This window comes from Chiloscyllium plagiosum, unplaced genomic scaffold, assembly GCF_037043375.1.
Source record: "Chiloscyllium plagiosum isolate Xiang-an unplaced genomic scaffold, Cpla_swu_hap1 HiC_scaffold_38, whole genome shotgun sequence".
In the NCBI taxonomy this organism is placed as follows: domain Eukaryota; kingdom Metazoa; phylum Chordata; class Chondrichthyes; order Orectolobiformes; family Hemiscylliidae; genus Chiloscyllium; species Chiloscyllium plagiosum.
The window spans coordinates 80,750,259-80,763,351 of NW_028270176.1; the positions used below are offsets into that span (position 1 = coordinate 80,750,259).

General features: G+C 59.5%; 1 protein-coding gene across 1 annotated transcript in view; it reads right to left on the minus strand.

The window, feature by feature from the left end:
* Positions 1-11,205: 11,205 nt before the first annotated feature.
* LOC148139658 (putative G protein-coupled receptor 139) overlaps positions 11,206-13,093 on the minus strand; it is a 41,221-nt gene continuing 39,333 nt past the window's right edge. The window contains exon 2 of the mRNA XM_087980867.1: positions 11,206-12,116. Coding sequence (XP_087836993.1) covers positions 11,206-12,116 — 911 coding nt within the window. The remainder of the gene's footprint in view (positions 12,117-13,093) is intronic.

Here is a 13,093-nt window from a genome sequence, read left to right on the forward strand (position 1 = left end):
ATCTCTGTCCCCCTCTCTCTCCCACCTACCTCTCTCTCTGTCCCCCCTTTCTCTGTCCTCCTCTCTCTCTGTCCCCTCTCTCTCTGTCCCCCTCTCTCTCTGTCCCCCTCTCTCTCTGTCCCCCACTCTCTCTGTCCCCAACTCTCTGCCTCCCTCTCTCTGTCCCCCTCTCTCTGTCCCTCTCTCTCTGCCCCCCTCACTCTGTCCCCCTCACTCTGTTCCCCCTCTGTCTGCCCCCATCTCTCTCTGCCCCTCTCTCTCTATCTCCCCCACTCTCTGCTCCCCCTCTCTCTATGCCCCTCTCTCTCTGCCCCCCTGTCTCTGGCCTCCTCTCTCTCTGCCCCCCTCTCTCTCTCTCTGTCCTCCTATCTGGCCCCCTCTCTCTGTCGCCTCTTTCTGCCCCCTCTCTCTCTGGTCCCCTCTCTCTCTGACCCCCCCTCTCTCTGACCCCCTCTCTGTCCCCCTCTCTCTGTCGACCGCTGTCTGACCCCCACTCTCTCACACCCGCCTCTCTCTGTACCACCTCACTGTCCCCCTCTCTCTGTCGCCCCTCTCTCTCTGTCGCCGTCTCTCTGCCTCCTCTCTCTCTGCCCCCCCCCTCTCTACCCCCTCTCTCTCTGTCCCCTCTCTCTCTCCGCCGCTCTCTGACCCCCTCTCTGTCCCCCTCTCTCTCTGTCCCCCCCTCTCTCTCTGCCCCCCTCTCTCTGACCCCCTCTCTTTCTCCAACTCTGTAACACTCTCACTGTCTCCCTCTCTCTGCCCCCTCTCTCTGTCACCGTCTCTCTATCCCCCCTTCTCTCTGTCCCACCTTTCTCTGTTCCCCCTCTCTTTGTCCCTCCCTCTCTCTGTCCCCCTCTCTCTCTGTCCTCCTCTCTCTCTGTCCCCCTCTCTCTCTGTCCCCCTCTCTCTGTCGCCTCTTTCTGCACCCTCTCTTTCTGTCCCCCCTCTCTCTCTGTTCCCCTCTCTCTCTGACCCCCTCTATCTCCCCCGCTCTCTGTCCCCCTCTCTCAGTCGCCCTCTCTCTGACCCCCACTCTCTCACACCCGCCTCTCCCTGTACCACCTCACTGTCCCCCTCTCTCTCTGTCACCCCTCTCTCTGTCGCCGTTCTCTGTCCCCATCTCTCTCTGTCCCCATCTCTCTCTGTCCCCCACTCTCTCTGTCCCCCTCTCTCTGTCCCCTGTCTCTCTCCCCGCTCTCTGACCCCCTCTCTGTTGCCCTCTCATTGCCCCCACTCTCTCTGCCCCCCGACCCCTCTCTCTGCCCCCTCTCTCTCTGCCCCCTCTCTCTCTGCCCCCCTCTCTCTGTCCCCCTCACTCTGTACCCCCTCACTCTGTCGCCCTCTCCCTGTCCCCCTCTCTCTATCCCCCCTCTCTGTCGCCCTCTCTCTCTGCTCCCTCTCTCACTGCCCCCTCTCTCTATCCCACTCTCACAGTCCCCTCTCTCTCCCGCTCTCTGACCACCTCTGTGTCACCCCCTCTCTCTGCCCCCTCTCTCTCTGCACCCTCTCTCTCTGCTCCCCTCTCTCTGTCCCAATCTCTCTGTCCCCTCTCTCTCTCCCCGCTCTCTGACCCCCTCTCTCTGTCCCCTCTTTCTCTCCCTCGCCCTCTGACCCCCTCTCTGTCGCCCTCTCTCTGTCCCCTATCTCTCTGCCCCCCTCTCTTTGTCCCCCCTCTCTCTGTCCCCCCCTCTCTCTGCCCCCCTGTCTCTGACCCCTTCTCTCTCTGTCCTCCTCTGTCTCTGTCCCCCTCTCTCTGTCTCCTCTTTCTGCCCCCTCCTCTCTCTGTCCCCCCCTCTCTCTCTGACACCCTCTCTCTCTGACACCCTCTATCTCCCCCACTCTCTGTCCCCCTCTCTCTCTGTCACCGTCTCTCTGTCGCCGTCTCTCTGTCCCCCTCTCTCTCTGTCCCCTCTCTCTCTATCTCCCCCACTCTCTGTTCCCCCTCACTCTCTGCCCCCCTGTCTCTGGCCTCCTCTCTCTTTGGCCCCCTCTCTCACTCTGGCCCCCTATCTCTGTCGCCCTCTCTCTGACCCCCTCTCTATCTGACCCCTTCTCTGTCCCCCGCTTTCTGTCCCCCTCTCTCAGTCGCCCTCTCTCTGACCCCCACTCTCTCACACCTGCCTCTCCCTGTACCACCTCACTGTCCCCCTCTCTCGCTGTCGCCCCTCTCTCTGTCGCCGTCTCTCTGTGCCCCCCTCTCTCTGTCCCTCTCTCTCTCTGTCGCCCTCTCTCTGTCCCCTCTCTCTCTCCCCCGATCTCTGACCCCCTCTCTGTTGCCCTCTCTCTGCCCCCACTCTCTCTGCCACCCCGACCCCTCTCTCTGCCCCCCCTCTCTCTCTCAGTCCCCTCTCTCTCTGTCTCCCTCTCTCTGCCCCCTCTCTCTGTCACCGTCTCTATATCTCCCCTCTCTCTGTTCCCCCTTTCTCTGTCCCCCCTCTCTCTGTCCCCCCCTGCCCCCCTCTCTTTCTGCCCCCTTCTCTCTCTGTCCCCTCTCTCTCTCTGTCCCCCTCTCTCTCTGTCCTCCTCTGTCTCAGTCCCCCTCTCTCTGTCTCCTCTTTCTGCCCCCTTCTCTCTCTGTCCCCTCTCTCTCTTGTGACCCCCTCTCTCTCTGACCCCCTCTATCTCCCCCAATCTCTGTCCCCCTCTCTCTCTGTCCCCCTCTCTCTCTGTCACCCCTCTCTCTGTCGCCGTTCTCTGTCCCCATCTCTCTCTGTCCCCATCTCTCTCTGTCCCCCACTCTCTCTGTCCCCTTCTCTCTGTCCCCTGTCTCTCTCCCCCGCTCTCTGACCCCCTCTCTGTTGCCCTCTCATTGCCCCCACTCTCTCTGCCCCCCCGACCCCTCTCTCTGCCCCCTCTCTCTCTGCCCCCTCTCTCTCTGCCCCCCTCTCTCTGTCCCCCTCACTCTGTACCCCCTCACTCTGTCGCCCTCTCCCTGCCCCCCTCTCTCTATCCCCCCTCTCTGTCCCCTCTCTTTCTCCCCTGCTCTTTGACCCCCTCTCTGTTGCCCTCTCTCTCTGCCCCCTCTCTCACTGCCCCCTCTCTCTATCCCTCTCTCTCAGTCCCCTCTCTCTCCCGCTCTCTGACCACCTCTCTGTCACCCCCTCTCTCTGCCCCCTCTCTCTCTGCACCCTCTCTCTCTGCTCCCCTCTCTCTGTCCCAATCTCTCTGTCCCCTCTCTCTCTCCCCGCTCTCTGACCCCCTCTCTCTGTCCCCTCTTTCTCTCCCCCGCCCTCTGACCCCCTCTCTGTCGCCCTCTCTCTGTCCCCTATCTCTCTGCCCCCCTCTCTTTGTCCCCCCTCTCTCTGTCCCCCCCTCTCTCTGCCCCCCTGTCTCTGACCCCTTCTCTCTCTGTCCTCCTCTGTCTCTGTCCCCCTCTCTCTGTCTCCTCTTTCTGCCCCCTCCTCTCTCTGTCCCCCTCTCTCTCTCTGACACCCTCTCTCTCTGACACCCTCTATCTCCCCCACTCTCTGTCCCCCTCTCTCTCTGTCACCGTCTCTCTGTCGCCGTCTCTCTGTCCCCCTCTCTCTCTGTCCCCTCTCTCTCTATCTCCCCCACTCTCTGTTCCCCCTCTCTCTCTGCCCCCCTGTCTCTGGCCTCCTCTCTCTTTGGCCCCCTCTCTCTCTGGCCCCCTATCTCTGTCGCCCTCTCTCTGACCCCCTCTCTCTCTGACCCCTTCTCTGTCCCCCGCTTTCTGTCCCCCTCTCTCAGTCGCCCTCTCTCTGACCCCCACTCTCTCACACCTGCCTCTCCCTGTACCACCTCACTGTCCCCCTCTCTCGCTGTCGCCCCTCTCTCTGTCGCCGTCTCTCTGTGCCCCCCTCTCTCTGTCCCTCTCTCTCTCTGTCGCCCTCTCTCTGTCCCCTCTCTCTCTCCCCCGATCTCTGACCCCCTCTCTGTTGCCCTCTCTCTGCCCCCACTCTCTCTGCCACCCCGACCCCTCTCTCTGCCCCCCTCTCTCTCTCTGTCCCCTCTCTCTCTGTCTCCCTCTCTCTGCCCCCTCTCTCTGTCACCGTCTCTCTATCCCCCCTCTCTCTGTTCCCCCTTTCTCTGTCCCCCCTCTCTCTGTCCCCCCCGCCCCCCTCTCTTTCTGCCCCCTTCTCTCTCTGTCCCCTCTCTCTCTCTGTCCCCCTCTCTCTCTGTCCTCCTCTGTCTCTGTCCCCCTCTCTCTGTCTCCTCTTTCTGCCCCCTTCTCTCTCTGTCCCCTCTCTCTCTTGTGACCCCCTCTCTCTCTGACCCCCTCTATCTCCCCCACTCTCTGTCCCCCTCTCTCTCTGTCCCCCTCTCTCTCTGTCACCCTCTCTCTGTCGCCATCTCTCTGTTCCCCCTCTCTCTCTGGCCCCCTCTCTCTGTCGCCCTCTCTCTGCCCCCTCTCTCCCTGTCCTCCTATCTGCACCCCTCTCTCTGTCGCCTCTTTCTGCCCCCCTCTCTCTCTGTCCCCCTCTCCCTCTGACCCCCTCTCTCTCTCCCCCGCTCTCTGTCCCCCTCTCTCTGTCGCCCTCTCTCTGACCACCACTCTCTCACACCCGCCTCTCCCTGTACCACCTCACTGTCCCCCCTCTGTCTGTCGCCCCTCTCTCTGTCGCCATCTCTCTGTCCCCCTCTCTCTCTGCCCCCTCTCTCTCTCTGCCCCCTCTCTCTCTGCCCCCTCTCTCTCTGCCCCCTTTCTCTCTGCCCCCTCTCTCTCTGTCCCCCTCTCTCTGTCCCCTCCCTCTCCCCCGCTCTCTGACCCCTTCTCTGTCGCCCTCTCTCTGCCCCCTCTCTCTCTGACCCCCTCTCTGTCCTCCTCTCTCTCTCTCTATCCCCCACTCTCTCCATCCCCCCACTCTCTGTCCCCCTCTCTCTGACCCCCTCTCTCCCTCACACTGTACCCCTCTCTCTGTCTCTCTCTGCCCCCTCTCTCTGTTCCCCCTCTCTTTGTCCCCCCTCTCTCTGTCCCCACCCTCTCTGTCGCCCCTCTCTCTGACCCCTTCTCTCTCTGTCCTCTTCTGTCTCTGTCCCCCTCTCTCTGTCTCCTCTTTCTGCCCCTTCTCTCTCTGTCCCCCCCTCTCTCTCTGACCCCCCCTCTCTCTGACCCTCTCTATCTCCCCCACTCTCTGTCCCCCACTCTCTCTGTCGCCCTCTCTCTGTCGCCGTCTCTCTGTCCCCCTCTCTCTCTGTCACCTATCTCTCTGTCCCCCTCTCTCCCTCGCTCTCTGACCCCCTCTCTGTTGCCCTCTCTCTGTCCCCGCTCTCTCTGCTCCCCCGACCTCTCTCTCTGTCCCCTTCTTTCTGTTCCCCTCTCTCTGTTCCCCTCTCTCTGCCCCCCTCTCTGAACCCCTCACTCCTGTCCCCCTCACTCTGTCCCCTCTCTCTCTCTCTCCTCCGCTCTTTGACCCCCTCTCTGTCGCCCTCTCTCTCTACCCCCTCTCTCTGCCCCCCTCTCTGTCCCCCTCTCTCTGTCCCCCTCTCTCTATCCCCTCTCACTGCCCCCTCTCTCTCTCTCCCGCTCTCTCTGCCCCCTCTGTCCCCCCAATCTCTGTCCCCCTCTCTCTGACCCCCTCTCTCTCCCCCACTCTGTACCCCTCTCTCTGTCTCCCTCTCTCTGCCACCTCTCTGTCACCGGATCTCTATTCCCCCTCTCTCTGTCCCCCCTTCTCTGTCCCCCCCTCTCTCTGACCCCCTCTCTCTCTGTCCTCTCTCTGTTCCTCCTCTCTCTCTGTCCCTCCTCTCTCTTTCCCCCCCTCTCTCTCTGGCACCCTCTCTCTCTGACCCCCTCTCTCTCTGACCCCCTCTCTCTCTGACCCCTTCTCTGTCCCCCTCTCTCTGTCGCCTGCTCTCAGTCGCCCTCTCTCTGACCCACACTCTCTCACACCCGCCTCTCCCTGTACCACCTCACTGTCCCCCTCTCTCGCTGTCGTCCCTCTCTCTGTCGCCGTCTTTCTGTCCCCCCCTCTCTCTGTCCCCTCTCTCTCTCTCTCCCCATCTCTCTCTCTCTCCCTCTCTCTGCCCCCCTCTCTCTGTCACCGTCTCTCTATCCCCCCTCTCTGTGTTCCCCCTTTCTCTGTTCCCCCTCTCTGTTCCCCCCCCCCCCACTGCCCCCCTTTCTCTCTGCCCCTCTCTCTCTGTGTCCCTTCTCTCTCTGTCCCCCTCTCTCTCTGCCCCTCTCTCTCTGATCCCCCCTCTCTCTCTGCCCCTCTCTCTCGGTACCCTCTCTTTCTGTCCCCTCGCTCGCTGTACCGTCTCTCTCTCTGTCTCCCACTCTCTCTGTCCCCCTCTCTCTCTCTGTCCCCTCTCTCTCTGTCTCCCTGTCTCTCTGTCTGTCTCCCTCTCTCTCTGTCTCCCTCTCTCTCTGTCTCCCCCACTCTGTCCCCCTCTTCCTCTCGCCCTCTTTCTGCCCCCTCTCTGTCCCCCTCACTCTCTGTCCCCCTCTCTCTGCCCCCCTCTATCTACCCCACTCTCTGTCCTCCACTCTCTGTCCCCCTCTGTCTGTCGCCCTCTCTCTGAGCCACTCTCTCTCTCCCAACCGCCTCTCCCTCTGCCCCGCTCTCTGCCCCCTCTCTCTGTCCTCCACTCTCTGTCCCCCCTCTCTCTGCCCCCCTCTCTCAGTCTCCCTCTCTCTGTCCGCCTCTCTCTCTGTCGCCCTCTCTCTGTCCCCCTCTGTCTCCTACCCGCCTCTCTCTATCCCCCCTCTTTGTCCCCCTCTCTCTCTATCCCCCCTCTCTGACCCCCTCTCTCTCCCACCCGCCTCTCTCTCTGTCCCCCTCTCTCTGTCCCCGTCTCTCTGTTCCCCTTCCTCTCTGGCACCCTCTGTGTCACCCTCTCTCTGCCCCCTTCTCTCTGCCCCCTTCTCTCTGCCCCGCTCTCTGTCCCCCTCTCTCTTTTCCCCCTCTCTCTCTCTGTCCCCCACTCTCTCCATCCCCCAACTCTCTGTCCCCCTCTCTCCCCCCACTCAGTACCCCTCTCTGTCCCCGACTCTCTATCCCCTCTCTCTGTTCCGTCTATCTCCCCCTCTCTCTGTCCCCCTCTCTCTGTCCCCTATCTCTCTCCCCCGCTCTCTGTCCCCCTCTCTGTTACCCTCTCTCTGCCCCCTTCTCTCTGCCCCCCCTCTCTGTCCCCCTCTCTCTGTCCCCCTCTCTCTATCCCCCTCTCACTGACCCCTCTCTCTCTCTCTCCCGCTCTCTCTGCCCCCCTCTCTGTCCCCCCACTCTTTGTCCCCCTCTCTCTGACCCCCTCTCTCTCCCCCACTCTGTACCCCTCTCTCTGTCCCCCTCTCTCTATCCCCCTCTCACTGCCGCCTCTCTCTCTCTCCCGCTCTCTGACCTCCTCTCTCTCACCCTTTCTCTCTGCCCCCTCTCTCTCTGCCCCCACTCTCTCTGCCCCCCTCTCTGTCCCCCCACTCTCTGTCCCCCTCTCTCTGACCCCCTCTCTCTCCCCCACTCTGTACCCCTCTCTCTGTCTCCCTCTCTCTGCCCCCTCTCTGTCCCCCCCTCTCTCTGACCCCTTCTCTCTCTGTCCTCCTCTCTCTGTCCCTCCTCTCTCTGTCCCTCCTCTCTCTTTCACCCCTCTCTCTCTCTGGCCCCCTCTCTCTCTGACCCCCTCTCTCTCTGACCCCCTCAATGTCCCCCCTCTCTTTGTCCCCCTCACTCTGTCGCCCGCTCTCAGTCGCCCTCTCTCTGACCCCCACTCTCTCACACCCGCCTCTCCCTGTACCACCTCACTGTCCCCCTCTCTCGCTGTCGCCCCTCTCTCTGTCGCCGTCTCTCTGTCCCCACCTCTCTCTGTCCCCCTCTCTCTCTGTCCCCCTCTCTCTGTCCCCTCTCTCTCTCCCCCGCTCTCTGACCCCCTCTCTGTTGCCCTCTCTCTGCCCCCACTCTCTCTGCCCACCCGACCCCTCTCTCTGTCCCCATCTCTCTCTCTCTGTCCCCCTCTCTCTCTGTCTAACTCTCTCTGCCCCCCTCTCTCTGTCACCGTCTCTCTATCCCCCCTCTCTCTTTTCCTCTCTCTCTCTGCCCCTCTGTCTCTGTCCCCCTCTCTCTCTGTCCCCCCCTGTTTCTGCCCCTCTCTCTCTGACCCCCCCCCCCTCTCTCTCTGCCCCTCTCTCTCTCTCGGTACCCTCTCTTTCTGTCCCCCTCTCTCTCTGTACCCTCTCTCTCTCTGTCCCCCTCTCTCTCTGCACCCTCTCTCTGTCTCCCTCTCTCTCTGTCCCCCTCTCTCTGTTCCACCCCTCTCTGTCGCCCTCTCTCTGACCCCCCTCTCTCTGTCCCACTCTCTCTGTCCCCCTCTCTCTCTCTGTCCCCTCTCTCTCTGTCTCCCTCTCTCTCTGTCTCCCCTCTCTCTGTCTCCCTCTCTCTCTGTCTCCCCCACTCTGTCCCCCTCTCCCTCTCGCCCTCTTTCTGCCCCCTCTCTCTGTCCCCCTCACTCTCTGTCCCCATCTCTCTGCCCCCCTCTATCTACCCCACTCTCTGTCCTCCACCCTCTGTCTGTCGCCCTCTCTCTGTCCCCCTCTGTCTCCTACCCGCCTCTCTCTATCCCCCCTCTTTGTCCCCCTCTCTCTCTGTACCCCTCTCTCTGTTCCCTCTCTCTCTGACCCCCTCTCTCTCCCACCCGCCTCTCTCTCTGTCCCCATCTCTCTGTCCGCCTCTCTCTCTGTCCCCCTCTCTCTGTTCCCCTTTCTCTCTGGCCCCCTCTGTGTCACCCTCTCTCTGCCCCCTTCTCTCTGCCCCCCTCTCTGTCCCCCTCTCTCTCTGTCCCCCTCTCTCTCTGTCCCCCACTCTCTTCATCCCCCCACTCTGTGTCCCCCTCTCTCCCCTCACTCTGTACTCCTCTCTGTCCCCCTCTCTCTCTGTCCCCCTTTCTCTCTCTGTCCCCCACTGTCTCCATCCCCCCACTCACTATCCCCTCTCTCTGTCCCGTCTATCTCCCCCTCTCTCTGTCCTCTTCTCTCTCTCCCCCTCTCTCTGTCCCCCACTCTCTCCATCCCCACACCCTCTGTCCTCCTCTTTCTATCCCCCTCTCTCCTCCCCACTCTGTACCCCTCTCTGTCCCCCACTCTCTGTCCCCCTCTCTCTGTCCCCCTCTCTCTGTCCCCTCTATCACCCCCTCTCTCTGTCCCCCTCTCTCTGACCCCTCTGTCTCCCCCACACTCTGTGCCCCTCTCTCTGTCGCCTCTTTCTGCCCCCCTCTCTCTCTGACCCCCTCTATCTCCCGCACTCTCTGACCCCCACTCTCTCCCACCCACCTCTCTCTATACCCCCTCACTGTCCCCCTCTCTCTCTGTCACCCCTCTCTTTTTGTCCCCCTCTCTCACTGTCCCCCTCTCTCTGTCCCCCTCTATCTCTGTCCCCCTCTCTCTCTGCCCCCTCTCTCTCTGCCCCCTCTCTCTCTGTCCCTCTCTCTCTGCCCTCTCTGTCTCTGCCCCTCTCTCTGTCCCCCGTCTCTCTTTCCCCCTCTCTCTGTCCCCTTCTCTCTGTCCCCTCTCTCTCTTCCCCCACTGTCTGACCCCTTCTCTGTCGCCCTCTCTCTGCCCCCTCTCTCTGTCCCCCTCTCTCTGTCCCCCACTCTCTCCATCCCCCCACTCTCTGTCCCCCTCTCTCTGACCCCCTCTCTCTCTCCCACTCTGTACCCCTCTCTCTGTCCCTTCCCTCTGTCCCCCTCTATATCCCCCTCTCTCTGTGCTCCTCTCTCTGTCGCCCACTCTCTGCCCCCTCACCCTCCCACCCGCCTCTCTCTTTCCCCCCCTCACTGTCCCCCTCTCTCTCTGTCCCCCTCTCTCTGTCCCCCTCTGTCTGTCCCCCTCTCTCTCTGTCCCCCTCAATCTTCCCCACACTCTGCCCCCCCCCCTCTCTCTGCCCTCCTCTCTCTCTGTCCCCCTCTCTCTGTACCCCTCTCTCTGTTCCCCCTTCTCTCTGTCGCCATCTCTCTGTCCCCCTCTCTCTCTGTCCCCCTCTCTCTCCTGACACCCCTCTATCTCCCCCACTCTCGGTGTCCCTCTCTCTCTGTCCCCCTCTCTCTGACACCGTCTGTCTCCCCCCTCTCTGTCCCCCTCTCTCTGTCCCCCTCTCTCTGACACCCTCTATCTCCCCCACTCTCTGTGCCCCTCTCTCTGTCACCCTCTCTATCTCCCCCCTTTCTCTGTCCCCCCTCTCTCTGTCCCCCTCTCTCTGTCCCCCTCTCTCTGACCCCTCTCTCATTATGTCCTCCCCTATTTCTCTCTCTCCCTCCCTCACCTTATCTCTCCCTTCCCTCTCTCTCTCCCTCTGTCTCTCCCTGCTCCTTCGCTCTCTCTCCATCTTCTCTCACTCTCGATCCCCCTCCCTCGGTGTCTCTCTCTCTCTCCCCACCTCCCTCCGTTTCTCTCTGACTCAACCTCTCTCCCTCCTGTCCTGCCCTTCCTCTCTCTCTGACACACTCTGTCTCCCTGGTCCTTCCCTCTCCCTCTAACCTAGAGACTGGGTGTTTGTGGTGAAGCTGCGTGTGGGGGGGTGGGGGTGAGATGATTGAAAGATGTGGGAGGTGGGGAAATTGGTGTAGAGACGGAATTGCGGGAGGGAGACAGAGACGGCAGGAGAGAGAGAGAGTGAGGGTGAGGGGGAGAGAGAAGAATGGAGGCAGGTGGAGAAACTCATGTTGGGGTGTGAGAGAGAGAGGGGGAGAGTGCGGCAGAAAGAATAGTGGAGGCAGGTGGAGAAACCGGGTTGGGGGGGGTGTCTGAGAGGGGACCAGAGAGAGTGAAAGGGAGAGGAGGTGAGAGAGACACAGTGTGCAGAGAGAGAGAGAGAGGGAGAGAATTGAGGAGGAAGAGTGGGGGAGAGGAAATGGGGTGGTCAGGTTGGAGTAGGGGGGTGTCAGAGGGAGTTAAACCCAGCTCCTGAGCTCAGGGCGTGGTCCCCTCCCCTTCCCTGAGGCCCAGGACTTGGGGTTGAGTCTGTCTCTCTCCAGCTCAGCTTCTCCAACACAAAGACACCCAACAACATCGGTCACTCTGCTGCTCGGCACGTTTTAATCAACATTTTTATTGTTTACAAACGGAAATGATGGATACAGTCAGTGGGATGGTGCCTTTTCTCACTGGCCCCTGAGTTGTGAGAAACATTGAAATGTTTCCCTGTAACCTCGCTGTGGGATAAGGATGGACAACCCAGCGCTACCCTCAGTCTGTTACCATAGCGACAGGCTGCTCCATCGCTGAAACACTGAACTGAAATGAGAAAATCCCGGATGGATTGATTAATGAGGGAATTTGATGGATGGATGGAATTGGGTGAAGGGATATTTCAGCACATTCTTCAGCTGCTGCCTGAACTTAGTTTGGGTCACAGCATAAATCGCGGTGTTTGTGCAGCAACTGAGGAGCTGCAGCATGAAGCCCAATTCCTGCACAAAGGGATGGAGAAACACAGACTGATACCCAATCCACCACATCCGTTTCCATATAGAATACAGCATGAGCGTTGGCCATAACAGGATGAAATTGGCCGAGATCACAAACAGTAAAATGATGGATTTTTTTCGGTTTCTCATTTCAGTGTCAGACTGAGCGTCCCCATTGGTGTGAGCGCGGAGTCTCCTGCGGGCTCTGCTGGTCACGACAATGTGTCTGACGGTGAGAACATTGAGCAGCAGAATCAGGAGAAATGGGACACACGGGGTTAGAATGTGGTGGAGGGACTCGATTCTGCCCCAAACACTGGAGAATCGAACAGCTATTGTTACAAAACAAAACATGGGATTGTTCCACAGCCAATACCGAGCCGTGAGCATAAAGTACCAGGAAATGTTCTTTAAACAGCTCAGCACAGTCACTGCTCCCAGAACCACAGCCGCCGTCTTTTCACTGCAATATTTACTTTTCAGCTTCTGGCAACAAATGGCCACAAACCGATCAAAGGTGAAAGTGACGGTGAACCAGACAGTGCAGTCAGTGGCTGCATAAACCAGGATGGCGTGGATATTACACACGGGGACGGAATCCCTCAGGATATAAAACTGTTTCCGATATACAATGGGAATGTGTCTCAGGATCAGGTCGAGGATAATGACCAGGAGATCCGCCGCTGCCATGGCCCCCAGGTAACGTCTGACACATGGAGACAATCCACAATCTTTATAAAGCAGGACGTAGATGGTCACTACGTTAACTGTGAGGAAGGAAGACAAACCCATTATCCATCAGCCTGGAGGCAAAGAGACCCGTTTGATCGGGGACCCAGTGAGATTTTTAAATGTGTTCCCTGTATTCAGCGTATTATTAAAATAATTGGAGCTGGAATAACAACTGGGAAGGTCGGTATTACTGACAGAAATATGACATAAACCTCAAGAAACCCTCCCTCCCCAAACACACAGAGACACATCCATAAGGACAGATGATTTCCAGAACATTCCCACACACTCGATCACTGAGAGCAGACACAGGTCACTCCTTCCCAGTTCCTAATACAGAGGGTGGAAACCTTACGGTCCTGAGGGATTCTCTCCCAGTTTCCTGAAGACAAACGGAGTTTGGGAATTCCTGTATTTTGGTCTAAATTGTGGTCGATCCTGTGTCGTGGAGAAATGTAAACGCAGGGAAAACGTATTCACCCCTTAAACTGCCTGAGGGGCCTTCGGAACAGTGTCTCCTTCTCCCTGGAACGGGATCTCTACCCGCGGGATCTTATCGTTTGTTCAATTCACTGACGTCCGGCCGTTCACAAACAATGTCAGGGACAGAACGTTCCGGGGAATATCAGTTATAGAATGTCGGGGAGAGAACTTTCTGGGGAATGGCAGTTATCGAATGTTTGGAACAGAGCGTTCCTTGACCTGTCCATCATCTTTCCCCCGTATCACCCCACCAACATGATGTACTGTGCAAGGACACACTGTAATATTAATGGGGTGAGAGACGGAGGGTCCATTCACAGGAATGGGAACTAAAGGCATCTCCAGATCAGCTGAAATGGTTAGATATACCACAATATCAATCCACCTCACAGAACCAGCCCAGACACCATCAACTCAGAGGAGATATCTGTTCACCGTGGAACACTGTGCAGACCAGGCCAGTGTACTGCTCAGTACAACCCAGCAATCTGCCCAGATTCATCCACTGCACTGGTCAATACAATCCAGC